At 43.9% G+C, this 20,570-nt stretch overlaps 1 protein-coding gene across 19 annotated transcripts in view; it reads right to left on the reverse strand.

The window, feature by feature from the left end:
• Positions 1 to 20,570, reverse strand: part of LOC130666522 (twitchin) — a 59,016-nt gene that overhangs the window by 452 nt on the left and 37,994 nt on the right. For all 19 annotated transcript variants that reach the window (XM_057467601.1, XM_057467603.1, XM_057467607.1 and 16 more), the window contains 15 exons: positions 16,423 to 20,550; positions 16,032 to 16,334; positions 15,673 to 15,954; positions 14,975 to 15,274; positions 14,598 to 14,900; positions 3,645 to 14,513; positions 3,265 to 3,555; positions 2,813 to 3,184; positions 2,688 to 2,744; positions 2,504 to 2,610; positions 2,315 to 2,423; positions 1,830 to 1,972; positions 1,600 to 1,756; positions 1,183 to 1,500; positions 992 to 1,105 (listed from right to left, as the gene is read on the reverse strand). In XM_057467601.1, the coding sequence (XP_057323584.1) occupies positions 992 to 1,105; positions 1,183 to 1,500; positions 1,600 to 1,756; positions 1,830 to 1,972; positions 2,315 to 2,423; positions 2,504 to 2,610; positions 2,688 to 2,744; positions 2,813 to 3,184; positions 3,265 to 3,555; positions 3,645 to 14,513; positions 14,598 to 14,900; positions 14,975 to 15,274; positions 15,673 to 15,954; positions 16,032 to 16,334; positions 16,423 to 20,550 (17,853 nt within the window). The remainder of the gene's footprint in view (positions 1 to 991; positions 1,106 to 1,182; positions 1,501 to 1,599; positions 1,757 to 1,829; positions 1,973 to 2,314; positions 2,424 to 2,503; positions 2,611 to 2,687; positions 2,745 to 2,812; positions 3,185 to 3,264; positions 3,556 to 3,644; positions 14,514 to 14,597; positions 14,901 to 14,974; positions 15,275 to 15,672; positions 15,955 to 16,031; positions 16,335 to 16,422; positions 20,551 to 20,570) is intronic.

Genomic DNA, 20,570 nt, shown 5'->3' on the forward strand with positions numbered 1-20,570 from the left:
GTAAAAATTTATTTTTCATTCAAAGCTTAATTACTCGTAAGCTGCTCAATATTTTTCAAATTTATACATAGATCTTTAAAGCTGATCCCTCAAGCTTTCCAAAACCCTATGACAAGTCATAATTATCAAAATTATCGCCAATTAAAGCTTTTTGAATAGTATCGATTTTGTATTTCAAAATGAAATTGTTAATTTTCATTTTTTTTTTTGCTAGCGTCAATTGGCGATAATTTCGACTTGTTATAAAGTTTTACAAAGCTTGAGGAATCAGCTTTAAAGATCTATGTATAAATTTGAAAAATATTGATCAGTTTACGAGTAATTAAGCTTTGAATGAAAAAATTAATTTTTACATGTTAATCAGATGGGAAATTAAAATTAAAATAGCGACCTTTTAGAGTTGAGCTAGAAAGCCCATCTTTTGGGAGGATTTTTTTCTCGGCAACCACTAACGTTTTAGGGAGTAAGAGTGAAAAAAATGACTGCACAATTCAATTGCGAAGCAATAAAATTGTACAACTCAACAACGAAGCAATGAATTGTGTTCTGCTAACGCTTTTACATGTAAAAATTATATTTACACATTCAAATATTTTTAACTAGAACAAAATTCGTATAATTTTTTAAACTCCACCTGATTTAGGGTTTACTTTGCTGATATAATAATTCGAAAAAAAAACCATTTGTTGAATAACGTATAGTGCGTAGCACGTGGGCTATCATTATCTTTATCCGTCAAACAAAATGTTCTTAACACATCTCCAGTGCACACTAAGCCCTCGCTGGCTCTCTAGGTGCATGTGCACCTACGACTCGTGTTAAAAACATCGAGCTTCCCGGATAAAGACTCATTTAGCCCACTAGCTATGTAATGTACTAATTAAAGTTAAAAAAAATTAAAGAAACTGGCAAATGAATATTTTTTAATTATCTAGAACGTTAACTTTTGAAGTTAAAATAATTATTATTATAATTATAAATAAATAATTACCCTTTAGTGGTGCAGTTTCAGTCCGGCAGGCAAAGTTTACTGATTCACCTTCGTTTACTGTTGCCGACTCTGGGAATGTCGCGAACACTGGGCTCTTTGGTTCCTCATTAGGAACTGTAAATTAAAATTAACATTATTAATTATCCAGTACTCAAAACTTTCAATTACTGAAGTAAAAACTAATAAATTACCAAGAACATTGAGTGTACATGAAGAAAAGCTTTCACCGGCGTCGTTGAATGCCTCGCACGTGTAAGTGCCTGAATCCTCGGGGAAAATTTCCGCAATAGTAAGCTTATATATATTGGCTTCATTTGTGTAATTGAAGTCTTTGCTGGGTTTTATTTCCTTGTTATTGTGAAGCCAGACGACGTCGAACTTCTTGGCGCCAATTATTCGGCAGCTCAGTACGACTGACTCCCCGTCTTTGACGTACATGCTCTTCAGATGGTCGACAATCTTCGGCGGTTTGTCGTCGCCCGATTTTTTACCACTCGCATTTGTCATTGCTGAGCATAAAAAAAATAAATCGATCAATTGATAATTTATTTTACTAAATTAATAAACTATAAAAACTTGTTATTTATTATTTAATTGAATTCACGTACGTTTGATAGTTAATTTACATGATGTACTTGTTGTACCCATACTGTTTGTTGCTTTACACGTGTATTCACCTTCATCTTCTGGGAATACTTCATTTATTACAAGAGTTGCTACTCGGTTCTTGTATTTAAGGTCTACTACTTCCGATGACCTCAAAGTCTGTAACAAAAATTATGTTGATTAGTAAATTGTCAATTATTTAAATTCATTTATTTATTTATTGATGAATTACTTTTCCGTTCTTTGTCCACGTAATCTGAGGTTCAGGATCACCATCAACTTTTACACTCAATTCCAATTGCTCGCCGTCGTTTACTTTAAGATCTTTCAATTTCGTCAAAAATTCGGGCTGTCGCATTGAATCATCTGATGGGTCTATGAGATTAAAAAAAACATTTGGTAAAATTAATTAATATTTTGACAGTTTGCTAATTACTTAGTCCATGTCTGACAATTTTATCATAGACAATTTATTGGTATATTGTGTGAGGAGGAATGAAACAAATCGTGTTTAGTCCTGAGTTACACAATAATTTTCATGATTACCTGCATTGGAACTCAAAGTTTGTCAGCCAGATCTACACCTGAGTTTAAATTCGTGCCTTTGTTGGGCGCAAGCGCTAATTTTTAATTTTCGTTTTCTCAAAACAAGGCAGGAATTTAAACTTTGGATGCAGATATGGTGAAAAATTAATTTAAATTTATAAAATGTCTTACATAAAAGTTCTTTCGTTGCATTTCTAGATCTTGATGGGCTACCAGTAGAGTCTAATTTCGATCCGTATTTCTTCATACTCTTCTTGTCTGAAGAATAGTCAGTCGTCGACTAGAATAATTAAAAATAGTAATCATTATATATAAATTAATCAATAATATATTTTTATAGTGAAATATTAATTATCATACTCTTGAGAATGCTGAGTTTTTATTTTGACTCGAGTAACTGCTGAATTGTTGTTTGATAACAATTTGTGCAGGCGCTGGTTTAATTGCGTGTTCAATAAATCGACGGTCTAAAAAATTTATTTAAATTAAATAATTAAATAAAAATAATAACTTTTTATTTAAATTAAAAAAAATGATTATTCACCTCCAGAATGCAAGATACTATTGGCTAATTTTTCTTGTTCTTCAGTCTCACCCATTCCTTTGGTAAAAATGTTTAAAAAATTAATTAGTAAAATAAATTTAAGTAACAAATAAATTTTTTTTTACCTTCTACGATGACAACACAATCGGTTTCATCAAATCCATGGCAATTGGTAGCCACGCATTTGTATTTTCCACTGTCCGATGGTCTGCAGTCGATGATTTCCATAGTGACGACGCCATCGGAATGCGACATCGCGTACTCGTGTTTAGATAACTCGCGGCTGTCTTTGAACCACCTGACAGAGGGTGGAGGTTTGCCGCTGAGACAACAGAGCAGCTTGCAAGTCTGTCGTTCCTGCATGACACGAGGTCTTAGCTCGAAGGTGAAACTGGGCGCAGACTCTGTTGTCTCCAGCCAGAAGTATTGTGGTAACGGCTCACGTCTGCGTATCGGAGTGACCTCCGGTTTGTATGGCGGCATTTCTCTCGGCAGAGCTGCAATAAATTTAATTGATTTGTTTAATCATATTTTATTAATCAAACTGACTACAGTTGTTAATAAAATTAAAACTTACGTTGGACATTAAGGAAGACAACTTCTTCCCGATATCCATAATGATTCTCAGCACGAATGACGTACTCTCCTCTGTCTTCCAACTTGGATCTATTGATAATAAAGGTGTAGTCATCTCCAATATACCTCTTCATAAATTTAACAGATTGTCTGAGTTCCTGGTTATTGTGGAACCACGTGAGTGTTGGAGCGGCGATTGCTATCACGCGACACGTGAATTTAACACTCTGTCCCTCATATGTAAAAGCACTTTGTGGTTTGATGACAAATCTTGGTGCTGCCTGCCTTCGATCTTTAACAAATAAACAAGTTGATTAATAAATTTATCCATTAACAAATTAAATAGAATGGATCGTTGTAGAGAAAATGAAATAAACTTACCGAAGGTCGAGTCGTAAATTTTGTATTTTTCGATAAGTAATTTTCTAAGCGACGAGTACTCTGCCAGCCGTCCAATTGGCAGAACATATTTCTCCCAGTCTTCGTATTTAGCACGTAATCTATCACGGAACCGGATGTAACGACTGCTGGCGATTCTGCCAGTCAAATCACTGTGGTCACCAGTCAACCAGGAGTGCAACAGACATTCATGTGCAGTCATACGTTTTTCTTTATTCTTAATCAGTAGTCTACGGATAAAGTCTTTGCCCTCATCGGACACGTGTCTGAATGCCTCTTCGTCAAAGTCCCAGTCGCATGCCTTTACATTCTTCAATGTTTCTATGTCATTGTCTCCAGCGAATGGCGACAGACCGCTGAGTAATACGTAAGCAAGGACACCACAAGCCCACATGTCTGTGTAGAAACCGACGGGTTCGCGTTCGACGATTTCGGGCGCCGCGAATTCGGCAGTTCCTGTGCTGATCTTGACAACTTCGTTGGGGTCTAATTTGGTGGCTAAGCCGAAGTCAATGAGCTTAACATTTGTACTGTTTCTCATTTGACACATGATATTTTCTGGCTTAATGTCTAAATGGATGATATTCTTCTCGTGCATGTGTTTGATGCCCTCGCAAATCTGTCTCATGTAATTTATAACTTCGGCTTCAGACATTGTGTAGCCTTCGGCAGTTATTCGCTCGAATAATTCTCCGCCCGACAAAAATTCAAAGATCAGTATCATTTCATCGTCATCTTCAAATGCATCGTGTAAGTTTATTAATTTGGGATGATGTAATTGGTTCATAATATCTATTTCCTTTCTGATTAATTCCTTCTCCATAATGTGTGACACGGGGATAAATTTAGCGGCAAATATGTTGCCGGTGGCACGTTCGCGGCAACGATGAACGACACCGAAAGCACCGGTACCGATTTCTTCAAGTATGTCGTACTTGTCGTAGACTGACATTGTCTTTATTTCCACAGGCTGGGGCACGTATTTGCTGTAGACGTCAAAGACATACTGATCATAGTCGCGTACTTTTTCGTCACTGCTGCCGCGGATCTTCTTTCCACTTTCGTCGTAACGTACTTCCCGTTTCTGGGGTGGTTTTGCCTTTGCGCCTTTCGTGGTGATCAGAGGCGTCACCTCACTTGGGTCTGAACGCCCGTAAACGTTCTCTGCGCATACGCGGAAGTCATACTGGTGACCAGGGCTTAGATCTTGTACTGCGAAGCTGGTGAATCGCGTCATGCCACAACGGATCCAGCTGGTCATCGGAGCTTCACGTTTTTCAATAACGTAGTTCGTAATGTTGCTACCGCCGTCCCATATCGGAGGCTTCCATGTCAATGCAAGTGAATCGTGGCCGATATTGTCAATAACTGGGAATCGTGGTGGGTCAGGACGATCACTGATCTGAATTTTAATTATGGCTGAGTCTTGTCCTAGTTCATTTTCAGCTGTAATGCGGTACGGGCCTGAATCAATGCGATTACCATCTCTGATAGTCAAGATTGCATGACGTTCTTTCAGTTCCACGTGATAGTGACCACCTGACTCGATAGTCTCACCTTCGCGTATCCAAGTGATCTTGGGTTTGGGGAATCCAGTGAATGGAATTTTGATTACGACATTCACGCCCTTGTCGAAGAACGCAGTGTCGCGGAATCGCGGAGGAACATTAAGTTTTGGTGGTGTCATGATAAATAGTTCGCCTTTAGTCGATTTGTGACCGCCTTTGTTGGATGCACGGCAGATATACTCGTCTGCGTCCTCACCAAAGACATCTTGGATCACCAGAGTATGACAGTCGCTCTCAGAGTATATCTGGTAACGGCTGCTGTTCTGTAGCTCACGAGCTCCTTTGTACCAAGTAATATTAGGCGCGGGTGTACCTGAGATAATACACTTGAATGTTGCATTGGCATTCTGGGCGCAGTTGACGTTCTTCAGACCCTTAATTATCTCTGGAGGTTTAGCGACTTGTGGATCAACAATCTTCACTGAGGTAGAGGCAGTTGATTCTGTACTGAGTCCCGCTTGATTTTGTGCAAACACACGGAATTCGTACTGACGACCTTCAATTAGATTGCTGACGTTTATCTGAGTCGTAGGGCAAATGAGGATGTTAACACGTTGCCAAGCCATTGTTCCCGATTCGCGTTTGTCAATCCAGTAGCCTTGAATTCTAGCGCCTCCATCAGTCTCTGGTTTAGTCCAAGACAAGTTGACAAAGTCGCCTCCAATCTCCAAAACTTTGGGTGTACCGGGTGGTCCTGGGCGATCGAATAGTGCTTTGGCTTTGACGGGATTTGTACCTTCCAAAGCTGGACCCATTCCGTTGTCATTGACAGCCATCACGCGGAACATGTACTCGTGACCTTCTGTTAGTCCTTGGACAGTGAACGTGGTGTCTTTCACACTGCTGGAGATGGTTAACCAGTGTCCTTGTGTAACATCACGTCGTTCTACGACGTAGTGAGTTACACGAAGACCGCCGTCTGTCTTGGGCGGATGCCAAGCGAGTGTACATGTGTGCTTATCAATGTCAGAAGCTTCCAGTGGTCCTACTGGTGGTCCAGGTGGTCCGGTGACGTGGGCAGTGAATGACCCACTTACACTGCCGCTGTCATTGCTGATAGACAACTCATAGACACCTTCATCTTCACGATTAATGTCTTTGATGAAAATAATCAAGTACTCGTCAAAGATTGTGTATTTGATGTGCGGTGATTCAATTACCCTGGATCCATCCTTCTTCAGCATCACGTCCATTGGCTGATCTCCGCTGTAGAAGATCTTGATCTTCGTGTTGTCTTTCTCTGGCAGATAAAGCGCACTCGGCATACGTTCAATCTTCGGTGGCGTTCCGATCTTCAGTCTCATTGTTGTCGTAGCAATTCCCAATGGATTAGCAGCTTGACAACTGTAATCACCGCTGTCAGCTTCCCATACTTCTGATATGACCAATCTAAATAGACCGTCATCACGTGTTTCAGATCTAAATCGTCCGCCCATTGTGATTTCACGTCCATTGCGCAGCCATCTAGGAGTCGGCATTGGTTTACCAGTTGCCTCGCACTCCAAGACATAGGTCTTGCCCAGTGGAACACCTTGACTGATTGGTAGTGGTTTAGTGAACTCGGGTTTCTCGCCACCTTCAACTTCACAGACTTTAACGGGTGTCGTGCATGAGCTTGGCTCTGATCTGCCTGCAGCATTGACAGCAAACACTCGGAATTCATAGTCACCTCTTTCGATCAAATGCATCACCGTGTAATCTAAATCTACTACGTTGTAATCATTGCACTTCAACCACATTGCCGATCCAATCTCACGTTTCTCAATGACATAACCAGTGATTCGGCTTCCACCGTCTGATGTTGGTGCTTCCCAGCGTAAGTCGACGTAATTCTTACCGACTTTGATAACCTGAGGAGTACCAGGTGGTGAGGGTACGTTGAATTTGCTACGTAATTTAAATTGTATGGATGGTGGACTGGGTTTGCTGAGTCCAGCGGCATTTTGTGCACGAACACGGAATTCATATTCTTGACCACGGGCCAATCCGTAGCAAATGTAATGGGTGTCTTTGACGAGATAGTCATTGGCTATGCGCCAGTGGCTGCCATCTGTTGGATCACGATACTCAACTTTGTAGCCCTGGATGCGTGATCCACCGTCTGAGACTGGTTTGTCCCATGATATTGTGATGCTGTCGGTGTCCCAGTCAATGACACGTGGTTGACCTGGTGGCTCGGGTACGTTGAATTGGAATTTAGCCATAATTGGTTCATCACCAACAAGGGGCTCTGATACTCCGTACTGATTTTCAGCACGCACACGGAAATTGAATTTCCGGTTGGGTTCAAGACCCATCACTTCGTAGTGGGTGTTACGTACGAAGCTGCTTAATTTTACCCAGTAACCGCCAGGGTCCAATTTTTCGACAACGTAGTTGGTAACTGGTGAACCGCCATCATCAAACGGTGGTTTCCATGACAATGTGCATGTCTCGGGAGTGATATCAGATACATCGAGTGGTCCGAGAGGATGAGATGGTTTGTCAACAACCAGAACTCTGCATGAAGCTGAGTCTGTTCCAATAATATTGGAGAGTTGAATGGTGTAGCAGCCGGTATCACTTCTCTTGGCCTTGCGGTTAATGAATTGCGAAGCAATGTCAGTGGTCTCGAACTTGATTCTGTCATCTTGAAGGACTTCTTCGCCATTGATTGACCAGTTAGGTTTAGGTCTTGGATTGGCAGTGTACGGAACTGTGATAGTGAAATGTTCTCCAGCAATTACCGTCATATCACGAATGCTCAAGTCACTGGTAATCTTCGGGGCGAATTGTGGAGCTGCTGCACGAATTGCGTCTGAGCTCATGCTCCATGGGCCTTGTCCAGCAGCATTGACTGCCGCCACACGGAACTCGTAGTCGTGATTCTCGATAAGTCCGCCTACTTTGTATGTTGTGTCGGGAATACGCGCTGGTGTTGCTTTGATCCATTTGTCTTCACTCAGCAAACGTTTCTCAATAATATAACCGGTGATCGGTGATCCTCCATCGCTACGTGGACGAGACCATGTGATAGTAATACTGTCTTCAGTTGTCTCAACACCTTGAGGAACACCCGGTGCGCTTGGTGGATCAAATGGATAACGTGCTTTGATAGGTTCTTTTGTTTCAACTGGATCTGAAGTCCCGTACTGATTTTCTGCCATCACACGGAACTCGTACTCCTGGCCGATATTGAGATTACGTACACGAACAAATGGCGCTGTAACGTAGCCACTGATTTTCGTCCATGTCTGAGCTCTACCTTCGCGTTTCTCAATCACGTAGTTTGTGATATCAGCACCGCCGTTGTCTTTAGGCGGGTTCCAGTACAGCGTGAGTGCGTCACCGGCAAATTCGTCGGCTCGTAGATTCTGTGGTGGACTTGGACGATCCAACACGCGAACATTGACAGTTGCTGTGTCAAAACCAGATGAATTACGCAGCTGGAGACGGTATTGCCCTCCGTCAGAGCGCCGTGAATTTTTGACGACGATACTGGCGTAGTCATCGCCAAGTTGTTGATGAACTCGTTTGTCTGTTTCATCCAACACGACATCATTGGCAAACCAAGCAGCTGTTGGTCTTGGGAAACCAACGTATGGCACGTGGATACTGAAATCTTCTCCAGCGCGTACTGTAATGTCGCGTACGCCTCCCAAGTCCATGATCGGTTTGTTGGGCTGCTCTTCAATGGTAATGGGGTTGGTCGGACGACTCGGTTCACTCTTGCCAACATCATTCATAGCTATTACACGGAATTGATATTCATCACCGAGTCTTAGCTTGGGTACAGTGTAAATTAGTCCAGAAATAGGAGCTCCATTAACATCTGACCAGTCTGATTCGTCCTTCCTCTTTGATTGAATATAGTAGCCACGTATCTTAGCACCACCGTCATTTCTTGGTGGCCGCCATGACAAAGTGACTGAGTCCTTGGTGACACGATCTGCGTTGGGCTGTTCTGGTGCGTCAGGTCGTAAGCGTTGATGTCCAGCAACAATTGGTTCAGTTGCTCTGCTTGGATCACCTGGGCCTGCTTCATTGACAGCAATCACACGGAATTCATAGCGACCGCCTTCATGGAGATCTTGTACGGAGAATGTTGTGTTAGGTGTCGCGTAATTATTGACCTTGAGCCATTCGCCTCCTCGTTCGCGTTTCTCCACATAGTAGCCAGTAATAGGCTTGCCGCCAGTGTTTTCAGGTGGATTCCATGTGAGTGTACATGTGTTCGGAGTGTAACCAAGAATTTCTGGTTGACTTGGTGGTCCTGGAGGGTCGAATGGACTCTTAGCTACCACAGGTTTGCCATCTAGTGGCTCTGAAACTCCGTAGAGGTTCTCAGCACGTACTCGGAATACGTAGCGACGGCCTTCCTGAAGGCCACGTGCGGTAAAGTGACAAGTGGGACAGAAGCCTGGTACTTGTCTCCAATTGTCCGAACCAAAGTCACAAATTTCAACGATGTAATTGGTAATTTCTGCTCCACCGTTATCGTCAGGTGGACTCCATGACAGAGATACTGACTCGTGATTGGTTCCTGAGTATAGAAGTGGCCCTTTCGGAGGATCAGGTTTGTCTACGACAATCACTTGGATGTCAGCCATATCAGTACCGAATTCGTTTGTAGCTTCAACAGTATAGAATCCAGCATCTTCGCGCGTTGATTTTTCAATAAGCAGAACAGTGTGTTCGCTCTTGGTTTGCGTGGATATACGCCAGTTATCAGCAAGTGCGCCACCGTCTTTGTGCCATGAAACACGTGGAGGTGGTGCTCCAGAGATAGGAATATCAACGTGTATTGGTTCACCAGCACGTACACGAATCTTCCGACCAAGAAGAGCATCAAGATGGAGCTTAGGTTTCTCTTTCATTGGTCGAGCAGCAAAGACATTAGATGCGTCACTTGGTTTTCCTGCTCCAGCGGCATTCACTGCTGATACACGGTATTCGTACTGATGACCTTCAGCTACATGTTCATCAAGATAGTCCGGTCCTTTGACTAATTCTTTGTTTATTCTTATCCAGCGTCCGGTAGCACGGTCACGTCTTTCAATCTCGTAACCAAGGATCGATGATCCTCCGTTGCTAATTGGTGGTGTCCATTTGATGTGGATGTGATCTTTGCTGGCGTCAAGGCACTCAGGCTTACCTGGTTGTCCAGGGACGACGAATTGATTCTTCGCCACAATAGCGCGATCTGTTTTCAGTGGATCTGAGCGACCTTGCAAGTTTTCAGCAGACACGCGGAACTCATACTTGGAACCTTCCATCAAACGTGGAACTGTCGCGTGTGTCTGAGTTGGACTGACATGAGCAACTGCTGGTACCCAGCCACCTCCATGAGTGAGATCGCGTTTCTCAATAACGTATCCAGTGATTTCACTGCCACCATTGTCTTTCGGTGGTTTCCAGGACAAAGTGACTGATTGGCTGGTTATTTCTTCATATTCTAGAGGACCTTCAGGTGGACCGGGACGGTCGAGGACAATTAGATTGAAGCTGCCTTCGTCTGTACCACTGTCATTCTTCAGCATCAGATGGTAGGGACCTGAATCAGCGCGTTGTGCGTTGACTGTGTGTACAATAGTATGATAACCAATTGACGTAATTGTCGTTCGTTCATTTGTCTGAAGTGCTTTTTTGTTCAGAGTCCAAGTGACTTCAGGTGCTGGTTCGCCGATGAAGTCAATGTCCACGTGGAAGACCAATCCAGCTTTAATACGAATGTCTTCCATTGGCGTCTTAATTTTCGGAGCAAGATGACGGCTCTTTGCAATTATTGCGTCGCTAGGTTCTGACGGTTCTGATTGTCCCGCTGCATTGACAGCAATTACTCTAAATTCATACTCCATTCCTTCGGTAAGATCTGGAGCAGTTGCGCTAGTTTTATCATTGGGAACATGCACTGCGTTAATCCAGTAAGGGCTGCCCTTTTCTTTCTTCTGGACAATGTAGCCGGTGATGGGCGATCCGCCGTTATTTTCAGGTGCCGGCCAGCTAAGATCCACATGATCTTTATCCCAGTCTGTGATAACTGGCTTGCCAGGTGCATCAGGCTCATCAAATTCGTTCTTAGCAACAATACTGCGGGTCGTTTCAAGTGGATCTGATTCCCCGACATTGTTTACTGCCTTAACACGGAAGTAGTACTCTTTACGATGAGTCAGTCTGAAGACTTCATGGTTCAGTGTCATCGCCATACCTGCATCAGACCAGGTACCACGTGACACATCCATCTTCTCGACGATGTAATGGAGAATTGGGCTGCCGCCGTCATCGAGTGGCAGTTGCCATGACAAATGACAGCTGTCTTTACATATATTACTGACAACCAACGGTTTCTCTGGTGGCGAAGGACGATCTAGTACCGTAACATGAGCACTTGCTGACATTTTTCCTACGTCGTTTACTAGAGTCAAAGTGTAACGACCAGCATCAGCGCGTACTGAGAATGGGATTTCAAAGGTTGTATTCGTTGTCGTGGTAAATATTTCATGACGAGCATCTTGTTCAATGGGTTTACCATTAAGAGTCCAGTAGGCAGTAGGTTTTGGTGCTGCCTCAATAGGAAGATCCCAGCATATTTTCTGACCAGCACGAACTGTCAAATCACGCATCAACATTTTATCGAATGTCGGTCTTTGGAAACGCGGTTTAGTGATAACAGGCGCTGATGCTTCTGAAGGTTCACCTTGTCCGCCTTGATTGACTGCAATCACACGGAATTCATATTCCTGACCTTCAGTGAGATCCGGAACACGCGCGGTGCAATCTTTGCCTGTTACTTCAATGGCTTTCTCCCATTGTCCAAACCGAGGACGTTTCTCAATAATGTAACCAGTAATTGGCGATCCACCATCTTTTTTCGGTGGCGTCCATTGAAGATCCACATGGTCTTTGTCCCAGTCTGTGGCAACTGGTTGTCCAGGTTTGTCGGGTTTGCCAAATGGATCTTTGGCTGTGATTTCATCGAGACCGGTCAGTGGTAAAGACTCACCAATCTTGTTGACTGCACGGACGCGGAAAGTGTACTGATGTCCTTCAATCAAATGGTCGACTTTCCAGGCACAAATCTCAGATTCGGCTGCGGGCACCCATCGCATACTCTCCGAGTCCATTTTCTCGATGGTGTAGTGAAGGATTTCAGATCCACCGTCGTCACGTGGTAGTCGCCAGCTAAGCGAGCAGCCGTGTCTCGTGACGTTTTCAATTTTAAGAGGACCCTCTGGAGGCGATGGCACATCCATAACAACTACTTCCAATGTTGCGCTGTCTACTCCATTGACATTCTTGACTGTCAATGTGTATGTACCCGTATCAGCACGTCTCGCGTCCATGAAACGCACCTTTGTGTTGTAATCCGTGTTGGTAATTTTTATACGGTCGTCATTGGAGACAGTATTGCCTTTCAAATTCCACTCTTTGGTTGGTGGCGGTTCGCCAATAACCGGTACATCAAAGTCAAAGAATGCTCCGGCTTTAACTTTAACATCCAGCATGTACTTGCGGTCAATTCTAGGTGGCAAGTTCTTTGGTCTGGCAATGTGGGGACTTGTCGGGTCTGAAGCAATACCTGGTCCACCTTTGTTGACAGCCCGTATGCGGAATTCATATGGTGTACCTTCAATAAGATCAGGAACACGTCCGCTAGTAACGTCCCCTTCAACTTTAGCACATTCTTCCCAATTGGGATTGAATTTATCCTTCTTCTCGATGATGTAACCAGTGATCGGTGATCCACCGTCTTCAACTGGACGGCTCCAAGCCAACTCAACAAAGTCGCGATCGTAATCGACAATCTTCGGTGTTCCAGGTTTGCCCGGTTCGTCAAACGGATTCTTCGCCTCAATATTCTGTGTCATCGTCAATGGATCTGATTTACCCTGTTTATTAACTGCGCGTACTCGGAACTTGTACTTGTGTTTGGGCGTTAGTCCGTCAACCTGTAAACTAGTATCAGCTCCGTCAGTTTGACCTGCCGGAACCCATCGTCCAGTAGCGTCATCCATTTTTTCAACGACGTAGCACTCAATAGGCTGTCCACCATCATCTTCTGGTGGATTCCACGTCAAAGTACATCCCTCAGCATGAATATCTGAGGCTCTGAGCGGTCCTTCTGGTGTTCCAGGTCTGTCCAGCACCGTTACCTTGACAGTAGCTGTGTCTTTGCCGCTGGTATTCTGAGCACTGATGGTATATCTGCCCGAGTCAGCTCTCGTCGCCATTCGTACTCCCAAGTTAGTATTGTAGTCAACATTTTTAATCTTGATACGATCAGACGGGAATACTTCTCTATTGTTCAGCAACCACGTGGTCGTTGGCGGCGGTTCACCAGTAACTTTAACATCAAAGCTAAAGTTCTGTCCTGCCTTAATTTTAATATCTTCGAGATTTGTGCGGTCAATCATCGGTGGTTGATTGCGTGGCTTGGCAATAATCGTAGGAGTTGCATTTGAAGGTTCACCAGGTCCGGCTGCATTGACAGCGCGAACACGGAATTCATACGGTTGTCCTTCAATCAAATCTGGTACCGTTGCGAAAGTCATCTCCGCAGGTACTTCTAAAGCCTTCTCCCAGTCGCCATACTTGTCTTTCTTCTCGATAACGTAACCAGTAATCGGTGACCCGCCATCTTCTAGCGGAGGTTTCCATTCCAGGTCCACATGATCTCGGTCCCAATCAGTGGCTTTAAGATCTCCCGGTTTGCCAGGTTCGTCAAATGGATTTTTGGCGATGATACTTTCTTCGGCGGTCAATGGCTCTGATTCACCTTCAGCATTGACAGCAGATACCCGGAACTTGTATTCTTTGCCTGGAGTCAGACCAACTACATCTGCAGAAGGTTCGGTTGAGCGTCCACAAGGTATCCAACAACCAGTATCCGGATCCATCTTCTCAACTTGATAGTATTCGACAGGTGTACCGCCATCATCAAGTGGACGTTTCCATTTCAGTTTGCAGCCTTCTTTGTGCACATCCGAGATCTCCAATGGACCTTCAGGCGCCGATGGCTTGTCAGTGACAACTACATTTATTGTCACGCTGTCTTTACCAGATGTGTTTGTTGCCGTAACAACATACTCGCCCGTATTACCGCGAACTACTGGTCTAATGACTAATTTCGTACTGTAGGGTGGATTTTCAAGCGTAACAGTCTTTCCATTTACAATTGGTATTGATGAGCAACGCCAGTCTACGTGTGGTGCTGGCTCACCGATGATATTTGCGTCAAACTTGAGTGTTGAACCCGCAGACAGAGTCACGTCCCTCAGATGTCTTCGGTCGATCTTTGGTGCCACTATAAAAATGTCATCAATAATTAATTCAAAAACGTTCATTTATTTTCCTTGGATAATTTTTAAAAACTATCATTGATACTTACGGAAGCGTGGCTTAGCAAGGAAGGTCTTGCTGACATCTCCAGGTTCTGACTGTCCGGCTTTATTAACAGCAATCACACGGAACTGGTACTCATTGCCTTCAATAAGTCCCGTAAGATGCGCTTCGGTTGATGGCTCAGTCAATTCCAAAGCCTTTTCCCACATCGCGCTGTATTTGTCTTTCTTCTCGATAATGTACCCAGTGATTGGTGATCCTCCATTGGAGAAAGGCTCTCGCCAGGTCAAGTCGACCGTGTTTGCTGACCAGTCTGTAGGCTCTGGAGCACCAGGTGCCGATGGTACAGCTGCAATCACAAATAATAACAGGATTATAAATTTTGTCACGATTTTTGAAAAAAATTAAAGCAAACAGACTTACTGAATGGATCTTTGGCAATAATGGATCCATAAGTTTCCAGTGGCTCAGATTCTCCTTCAGAATTGATGGCTTTTACGCGGAATTTGTACTCATGACCCGGGGTCAAGCCATCAACCTTCATCTCAGTGCCGGCACATTTGCCAACTGGCAACCAAACGCCAGTTTCTGGGTCGTATTTCTCCACAAGATATCCTTCGATCGGCTCTCCACCGTCGTCTTTTGGTTTTCTCCATTTCAAAGTGCATCCGTCTTTGTGGATATCCGACACGTCGAGAGGTCCCTCGGGCTTCGCTGGTTTTGCTAAAAATCACAGAAATATTTTTATTCAAACAAATTTACCTCACATATTTTTTAAAATTAGAACCACTAGTTATTAAATTATTAAGACAATTAATAAATTTATTGGAAGTTAAGACAAAACAGACCGAGTCCCAAATCTCTGGGCGCCATATGAAACGTCAAGAACTTTTCGCGATCAAACTCTTCAACAGTCTATTGATGATCAAGCAAAATCAATTGTTAATATCTCTAGCGTATGCACTTGAATTGATGCCGAAATTATCATTAGTTCGCAATAAATTAATTACGTAATCGCTTGTCCTTAACCCTCTTTAACTCTATTATTGTCCAAGTCATTATCAAATAAACAACAATAATAATTAATTATTAAATAAATAAATTTGTTAATTTTTACTCACAGACAACAGTGACCTCAACTTCAGCAGTGTCGCTACCGAACTGATTGACCGCCGTAATTTTATAAATTCCCGTGTCTTTGCGTTCTGCTTTGTCGTTGAAGAATTTAGTATTATTCGGCTCATTAACAACACGGCGGTGTGTCGTTATGTGAATGTTCTTGTCATTGATAACCCAGGTGACTTCAGGAGCTGGCTCACCGATAACTTTAACGTCAAAGTGGAAGCGCTCGCCTTCGCGAATGTTGACATCGCGTAGATTACGTCTGTCGATTTTAGGTGGCACTGAAAAACATAAAATTCACCATTAATTATTTAATTGACGAATGATGTAATTATTTTTAGCTAAAATAGTTAATTACCTCTGCGACTTTTAGCTACGATAGATTTACTTGCGTCGGAGGGTTCGCCTGGTCCGGCAGCATTGATAGCTCTTACTCTGAATTCATATTCGACACCTTCATCAAGATTTTCCGCACGTCCTTTGCAGTCAGGACTGTTTGTTTCGCAAGCCTTCGTCCACTTGGGTGAGCCTTTCTCGCGTTTCTCGATCATGTAACCAGTGATTGGAGATCCGCCGTCTTGTAACGGTGGAGTCCATCTGAGGTCAACGTGATCTTTGTCCCAGTCGGTAGCCTCTGGTCTACCTGGTGCACCTGGCTCATCTATATAAGTAATTAAAAGTTAGGATTGATCAATTAACGTCACCTGGACTTGGAAATTAATGAGAAAAAAAATATATTATCAAATTACCAAATGGATTTTTGGCCACGATGCTGTGGTCGGTTACTAATGGTTCCGACTCTCCTTCGGCATTGACCGCAGCCACACGGAATTTATACTCTTGACCGGGAACCAAATTCTCAACTTCGAAATTATTATCCTTGGTTCGCCCAACGGGTATCCATCTGCCGGTTTCCGTGTCCATTTTTTCCACAATGTAGTGCTCGATTGGAACACCACCGTCATCAAGAGGTGGATTCCACTTGAGTTTGCATCCTTCTTTGTGGATATCGCTGACTTTAAGTGGTCCCTCGGGTTTGGCGGGTTTGTCCAGCACCAAAATTTCGATGGAAGCCTCGTCTTTGCCCGAGTCGTTTTCCGCTTTGAGAGTCAGAGTTCCACAGTTAGCTCTCGTAGCCGAGGACACAATGAATTTGGTGCGGTAATCTTCGGTTTCAATTGTAACAGTGACCCCGTCTTCCTGACGGACTTTATTGTGCCACCAGATTTTAGATGGCGGAGGTTCACCGGAAACTTTAACATCCAGTTTGATATGATTACCAGCTTTGATAGTAAGATCGCGGAGGTTGGTACGGTCGATTCGTGGCGCAGCAAATCTGTCCTTGGCCGTTAGAATGTCGCTAGGGTCACTCGGCTGGCTAACACCGCCTTTGTTAACAGCTTTAATTCGGAACTGGTACTTTTGTCCTTCGGTTAAATCTTCAACCGTACCCTGAGTCTTATCACCAGGTACTTCAGTTGCTTTCTGCCACTTTCCATACATATCTTTCTTTTCGATAATGTATTTTTCAATTGGCGCTCCACCATCGCGCTTAGGTGGCTTCCACTTGAGCACCACGTGCCGTTTGTCCCAATCCTTGAGCTCAGGTTTGCCCGGAGGATCAGGCTCTTTGAAGGGATTCTTAGCTGTAGTGGGAAGGTCGGTTTCCAAAGGCTCTGAGTCACCTTCAGCATTGACAGCTTTCACTCGGAACATGTAATCTTTGCCTTCATTCAATCCGCCAATTTCAGCCTCGGGTGTTTTGCTCGTGGCACAGGGAACCCATCTTCCAGTGTCTACATCCATTCGTTCAACGATATAATGATCGATTGGTTCACCTCCGTCATCTTCCGGTGCATTCCATTTCAACTTACATCCTTCTGCAGTGACATCAGACACATCTAGCGGCCCTTTGGGTTTCGTTGGTTTACTGAGGACTATTAATTCTATGTCAACTTTATCAGTTCCGCTGTCATTGACCGCCGTCACGGTGTAAGTTCCTGTGTCAGCTCTCTTAAGTTTATTGAGAATAAACAATGTATGATATTCTTCATTGTCGATCTTCAAACGATCCATTGGCTTCAGGATCGTGTCTTTGTACTGCCAGGTAACTTTTGGTGGCGGTTCGCCTTTGATGTCAGCTTCAAGACGTAGCATTTGTCCAATGCGCAAGGTCTTCTTTCCGAGATTCTTCCTATCAATTCGTGGAGCCAAGAATCTTGGTTTGGCCACAACACTCTTGGAGACATCACTGGGTTCACTGGGTCCAGCGCGATTGACTGCCACAACACGGAATTCATATTCATGTCCCGGTTCGATTCCTTCAGTTACTTTGGCATTAGTTCTATCGCCCACGACCATCGCGGCATCGACCCACTGTCTTCCATCTTTGTCGCGCATTTGTACGATATATTTTTCAATCACCGCTCCACCATCGTCTTCCGGCGGAGTCCAAGACAAATCAACGAAATCTCTGTCCCAGTCTTTGAGTTCAGGGCGTCCTGGTTTACTGGGTTCGTTGAATGGATTTTTAGCAATTATTGATTTATCTGCTTCTAATTCTTCAGAGTCACCCTCTTTGTTAACCGCTTTCACGCGGAACTTGTAAGGTTTACCCTCAAGTAATCCAGTAATATTGGCTTCAGGTTCAGTGGAACGAGCGCACGGAACCCATGCGCCTGACAGCGGATCGAGTTTTTCAATTTCGTAGTATTCGATTGGACAACCGCCGTCATCATCCGGTCGATGCCACTTCAATTTGCAACCATGTTTAGTAACGTCAGTAACACTGAGCGGTCCTTTGGGCTTCGTTGGTTTACCGACAACAGTAATTTCAATGTCTGCTTCGTCTTCACCCACTTCATTTGTCGCTCGAATCGTATATTTGCCAGTATGCTTACGCTTGGCTTTCATTACAAAGAACTTTGTATTGTAATCGATGTTGTCGATACGGTAAATATCGTCTGTTTTCAACTGAGTGTCTTTGAAGAACCAGTTTACTATTGGAGGAGGTTCACCAATTATGTTGACATTTAAGCTGATAGTCAGTCCGACTTTCACTGTCATCGGTTGGAGACTGGTACGATCGATGTGCGGCTTCAACCATCGCGCTTTGGCAGTATGCGGATTGGTCGCTTCGCTGGGTTCACCAGGTCCTGCTTTGTTTACAGCACGCACTCGGAATTGATACTGATTACCCTCGACTAATCGTGGGACTATACCTTCACATTTAGGTCCAGACGTTTCAACGACTTTGGTAAAACTCGTATCGAATTTCTCTTTCATTTCGATAATGTATCCAGTTATCGGAGCACCGCCATCACGCATCGGTGGTTCCCATTTCAAGGTGACTGTGTTCTCGGACCAGTCATTGATTTCTGGTAGACCAGGAGCACCTGGTGGATCGAACGGATTTTTGGCAACAATAGCGCCTTCTGAATTAAGTGGCTCTGATTCGCCCTCTTCATTGACAGCTTTTACGCGAAACTCGTACTTGTGTCCAGGTTCCAATCCAGTTAGAACGTGCTCAGTTTTCTCAGGATCTACAACACCAGCTGGGACCCATCTTCCGGACACCAGATCCATTTTTTCGACGATGTAACTCGATAACGGTAGACCACCATCGTCTTTAGGTTTCTTCCACTTCAATTTGCAGCCTTCTTTGTGGACATCTACTACCTCCAGAGGCCCTTCCGGTTTTCCAGGTTTATCCAATATAATTATCTCCACTTCAGCTTCATCGCGACCAGAATCATTGACAGCCGTGATAGTATATTTACCCGTATCCTTACGACTCGTGTGAGATAAATTGAGCTTAGTCAAGTAATCTTCATTCTCGATTTTCAAATCCGGTGTATTTTCGAGAACTAAACTGCCACGTGCCCAAGTTATCGTTGGAGGAGGTTCACCCTCAACATCAACTTCCAACTTTACGTGTTGACCAGCACGTACTTTGATCATTTGCAATTTGTCACGATTAATGTGCGGCTTGAGATAACGCGCTTTAGCAACATGAGGTTTAGTAGGATCACTGGGCTCTGAAGGGCCGGCTTTGTTGACAGCACGTACACGGAACTGATAAGTTGAACCTTTTTTCAATCCCGTAACGCGTCCTTTAGGCTCAGGTGAACGAGTTTCCGTAGCTTCTTCCCAGTGCGTTGAAAATTTCTCCTTCTTTTCAATGATGTATCCAGTAATAGGAGCGCCTCCATCGGTTTTGGGTGGCGCCCACTTCAAATCAACTCTATCGACATCCCAGTCTTCGAGTTCCGGGACTCCAGGTCTGCCAGCCAAATCAAATGGATTTTTAGCAACAATACCACCGGATGTGTTAAGAGGCTCAGATTCTCCTTCGTCATTGATAGCTTTCACACGGAATTCGTACTCGTGTCCCTCTGTCAGACCTTTGACGTCCATTTCCGTATCATTAGTCCGGCCGACTGGAACCCAGCGACCTGTTGTCTTGTCGAACTTCTCGACTTGGTATCCAGTAATCGGTTTTCCACCATCGTCTTCTGGCTTCTCCCACTTTAATTTACATCCGTTCTTAGTAACATCCGACACTTTGAGTGGCCCTTTAGGTTGACCTGGTGCCGAAAGAACAGTCACTTCTACCTCCGCTTCATCTTCTCCCGAAGCATTGACTGCTTTAATTTTCCAAACCCCAGTATTTTTGCGTACAGAGTCGTTGATGCTGAGCTTGGTATTATAATCAACATTAACGATCTCGATATTTCCACCCGATTTTACCAGTTGATCCTTGTGGTACCAAGTGATTTCTGGTGGTGGTTCTCCACGGACATCAACATCATACTTTATTGCTTTGCCGGCTCTTACTACTATTGGCTTCAAGTTTGTACGGTCAATTTTCGGTTTCACTGAAAATTAAATACAATTA

This window comes from Microplitis mediator, chromosome 4, assembly GCF_029852145.1.
Source record: "Microplitis mediator isolate UGA2020A chromosome 4, iyMicMedi2.1, whole genome shotgun sequence".
Classification (NCBI taxonomy): Eukaryota; Metazoa; Arthropoda; class Insecta; order Hymenoptera; family Braconidae; genus Microplitis; species Microplitis mediator.